The sequence below is a fragment of the Helobdella robusta genome, assembly GCF_000326865.2.
Source record: "Helobdella robusta unplaced genomic scaffold HELROscaffold_11, whole genome shotgun sequence".
Taxonomy (NCBI): domain Eukaryota; kingdom Metazoa; phylum Annelida; class Clitellata; order Rhynchobdellida; family Glossiphoniidae; genus Helobdella; species Helobdella robusta.
In genome coordinates, this window is record NW_008703617.1 from 1,798,664 (window position 1) to 1,803,663 (window position 5,000).

The 5,000-nt window shown below is 29.5% G+C and overlaps 1 protein-coding gene across 1 annotated transcript in view; it reads right to left on the bottom strand.

The window, feature by feature from the left end:
• The window catches only part of HELRODRAFT_72321 (hypothetical protein), a gene marked incomplete at both ends in the record, with an annotated part of 13,521 nt that extends 11,736 nt beyond the window's left edge, over window positions 1–1,785 (bottom strand). The window contains one exon of the mRNA XM_009012775.1: window positions 1,621–1,785. Coding sequence (XP_009011023.1) covers window positions 1,621–1,785 — 165 coding nt within the window. The remainder of the gene's footprint in view (window positions 1–1,620) is intronic.
• Window positions 1,786–5,000: the final 3,215 nt, after the last annotated feature.

Consider the following 5,000-nt stretch of genomic DNA (forward strand, 5'->3'; position numbering starts at 1 on the left):
AAAGCTTAACTGAAAGGCTAGAAGAGAAACTATGAAACAAAATATCTTTGTACAATACATACATACATACATACATACATACATACATACATACATACATACATACATATACACACAAACATACAAATATACACACATACATACAAATATATACACACATACATACATATATACACACACATACATAAACACACATGAATACAAACATATACACAAATATATACACATACGTATACATACACAATAATATCTGGAACTAAATAACATCATCATCCTCATTTAACAAGAAAAAATTGTTACTAACTTAACTGACAAAAAATGTAATAATGAACAAGACCACAGCTGTGTGGTTTATATATAAGACAACACAATTTTCTCATTTATAGATTATTAATGGCTTGAGAAGGATTGTTCAAATGTAAAAAATAAGAAATATAAATAAACAGGCATACACACACACACGTGCACACGCACACACGCATAAACACATACACACATACAAACAAACTTAAAACTTTTACATAACCCAAAAACAGAGCAAAACAATTAAATATAGAAATTATAAAACAAAACAAAGCAATAAAAAATAGACAACTGCCACATATGTATGCTTTTTAGATAGGTATGTTTATTTGTTTGTATGCATTTATGTATGTATGTGTGTGTGTGTATGTATGCATGTGTGTGTGTTTATGTTTGTTTATATTAGGTATGCCTGAATGTATGTCTATGGATAGATGTGAGTAAATAAATACATATGTAAGTTTTCATGTATATTTGTATGTAGGAACGAATGTATGTATACAATAAATGCAGACCCGTCTTTTCCTCTGTATATATGATACATATATGTTTTTATGTTTCTGATGGTATTTGTATTATTATACAATTTGACACAAACAGTACGAAGCCTAAAGAATATATATATATGTGTGTATAAAATACTTTGAAATACTTTAAAATAATATATATATATATATATATATATATATATATATATATATATATGAATTTATATATAACACAATTAGTGATGATGATGATGATGACATAGGTACAATGATGGCTTGCTGGTTTAAAATGAAGAATGTAAGAAGAGATAAAAGAGTTGTACATTGTATACACACACACACGCACGCATGCACGCACACATATCTATCTGTGTATATATATATATACATGCATACACAAAATATACATTTATATATATATCTATACAGACAACTATTTAAAATATACACATATGTATATACAGACAAATACATACAAACATACCATAAACACAAACATACAAACATAATATATAAACATATAAATGTATACATACACACATACAAAAGAACACAATCAAAACATACACACATACACAAAAACATGCAAACATATACACTAATACTTATTCCGACATTCACACACATCATACTGCTAAATTATTACAGATTTCTATATACAAAAAATGAATTCTCTCTAAAAATGAAAGTCCATATATGAAAAAAACAATGTGTGCTTATTATCACAAATTGTAGCCATTGTAAAATTTGGATATAAAATTTAAAAACTTAATAATTGATCCAACAATTCATCCATTTATTCAATCCTCTATCAAACTAACTAACTAACCCTGTCTAGTTTCTCAAAATGTTGTCTAAGAAATGCGAAAGGATTTTCTGGCCGATGCAGGCAGAGTTGGATGATGCTATCCTTCAGTAATTGCTGGATATCGTGGCTTCGAATGTAGTTCTCAATCTCCTTCATATTGCTGTTCTCAACTGGCTCTGGGTCCATCTCTCTTTGCTGCTTAGTTTCCTAATTGGAATTTGGTGTTGATGTCTTCTTTGATTGACAGGCCTTATTAGCTTTCAGAAACCTTTGGTTTTTTGATGTTAATAGAGAAGATAAAAGCTTTAAAATTTGTAAAAGAAAGTTAGAAATAGTAGCAGAAAGTGAACAAATTATTAAGTTCTTCACTTCACTTCAATTGATGGATAACTTGCAAAAAATTATCAATTACTAATCACAATAACTTAAAAATTTAAAAACAAGGATAAACCTGAGCAAATACTAACAGAAGTATATTCGCAAATTAGAAATTAAGATGTTTAAAAGTGAAATTTAATTGAAAATCGATCGATTGAAAAAATTTGAAACACTTTCACTTAAGGATAATTAAGTTGGCACCGACTAGACCTGGCAGCGAAACAGTTATCTAAAGACACTAAATGCAGTTATATTTTTTCCTTAGAGTACCACACCATACAGTTGTTTTGCTAAACTAAAACGTGTTATATCTGTTTATTTGGTAAAATTTTATACTTCATTAATAATCCAGTTATATATTAAATGCATTTACACTGCTTTTTTTTAGAATTACATACGAAAATTTTTCCTTTATAATCACGGATATATATTATATGTTACATATATATTATATCCATGCTTATAATGAATGGTATCTCATCTTTACAATTATACGTAGTTCAGTTAATTTACATCTATATAGCTGCAAACAATGTGATGATATGTTAATACATTTGTATATATGTATGTATAAATATATTTACCCACATATACACATAAATGCAATACTCACATCTTTGTTTTATTTTTTAAAAAGTCAGACTCCAAGAAAAAACTTTGTCTGAAGAAGTAATAGCAATATTTTATGTCCTACCTGAGAGGAAATTATTCCTTGATGCATATATATATATATATAGAGAGAGAGAGAGAGGGAGGGAGAAAAAGTGAGAAAGAGAGAGAGAGGGAGAAAAAGTGAGAAAGAGAGAGGGAGAAAAAATGGGAGGGAGAGAGGGAGAGTCTGATTTATTACAGAATGGATCATTATTGTAAAATTCACATTTAGATGTTTCATCAACAACCAAATAATTTATATATTTTGTCTGGTTCTTTGATGTTTTATATATATATATATATATATATATATATATATATATATATATATAAGCAGCATATACGCATAAACCATAATAAACTTGCTCACAAAAACTTACAGACGTACTAACACACACATATGAATCCACGTACAAACAAACACACGTACAAACACATACAATATTCATCCCACATGCACATACACATGCAAAAAAAGTTTTCTAAACGACAGATAGCGTAGTTGTTTTCATGTTACGGACACGGTTTCGTATTGTTGTGTGTAAAAATTTAAATATACAAAACATAACAGATTACTTGCAGGAAAAAGAAAATTTGAAAAAGAGCGATCAAAGTTTGAACTCGAAAGTTTCTAATGAAATCAAAAATCAAAAAGTAGGTACAAAAGTGTGGTGGAATAATTCCGGTATCTTTCTTCTTCTTTCTTTTTTTTCTTTATCTCTCTCTCTCTCTCACACACACACACACACACAAACACACGCACACACAGACACGCACACACAGACACGCACAGACACACACACACCCTGACACACCACACATACACAACACAAACATGCACTGTCATTTTCGACTCTCAATCTACAATTCCCTTTAGAAATAAGCGGAAAAATATTTCACGAATATTTTAACCTTGGTTTGCGCTGAGCCTCGCGTGACACACCATTAAATTTTCATCGCCACCTTACCAAACGCTTGAAAAAATACAAATGAATTTGCCAAACCAAATTATGGGAAAAAATAGAAAGAGAGAGAGAGAGAGAGAGAAGGAAAGAAAGAAGATATATATATATATAGATAGATAGATAAATAGACAGATAGGCAGGTAGATAGACAGATAAAAAAAAGAGAGAGAAAAAGAAAGAGAGACAGAGGTAAAGAGAGAAAAACAGAGAGAGAGAGAGAAACAGAGTGAGAGAAACAGAGAGAGAGAGAAAAACAGAGAGAAATAAACAGAAAAGAACGGAAAATAGAGCGTAAAATGCAAAAATTCAACCCCGCAATGGCAACAACGTTTTTTCTCAACTTTGAATAAGAAACTGGAAAACTTGCGGAGTGATTGAAGAACTTTTCTCCATCTTATCTTTCTTTCTTTCGTTTATTAAATTAAAATTTTTTTACCAAATTAATTTTAATTAAATTTTTTTCCTACATTCGCTCTATCACTTGCTTATTTGATTATTTTTTTAAATCTTAACTTTTCTTTTATTTTAGCCCACATTCCTTTGTTCTTTTATTCCTTGATTGATTCGTTCGTTCGTTCATTCATTCATCTATCCATCCATCCATCCATCCATCCATCCATCCATCCATTTCTTTCCTACTCCGCCCACACATCTCAACTTTCATCATTATCATCCTCATCATCTTTCTTTCTTCAGAGGTTGGTTTTGAGAAAAAAAATTGAAAAAGAGAATTTCAAAGCAAGCCTTTTAAACGAACGGTCACTCGAAGAAAATTTTAATTCAATTTTCATTTTGGAAAAGGAAGGGTAAGTTTTTTTTATTTATTTCTATTTTTTAAAAATGTTATAATAAAATTATTATTGTTTGATTATTTAATTAATTAATTAATTAATTAATTAATTGAAATAAAACGATTTTGCTAAAATCATTTTTACTTCAGAATAAGCACACAAAATTTAAAATGTTTACATTCGGCAATAAAAAGATGAACAGAGACGGAGAGAGAGAGAGAGGGAGAGAGAGAGAGTGAGAGATAGAAAGAACGAAAGTGAGAGAGAGAGAACGAACAAGTATACGGGCACACAAACAATAACATCACATACATTCGTAGAGGCATTATAAACCGTTGGACTTATCCATTTATTTGTCAATTATTTCTTCAAGAAAAATAATTTTAGGGTAGAGAAAATGAGGAAAGAAGAATGAATGAAAAGTAAAATGAGATAGGGGAAAAGAGAGAGAAGGAAGAAAAAAAAGAGAAAGAAAATGAGAAAATGAGAGAGAGAACAAACAAAAATCTACAAAATGATATACTAGAAAAACACAGAAATCTGAGACGTCAAATATAATATTAATACTAGTCAAACCTGAAACGGCCTTTTTTGTACTAAGTTTCTGGATATTATT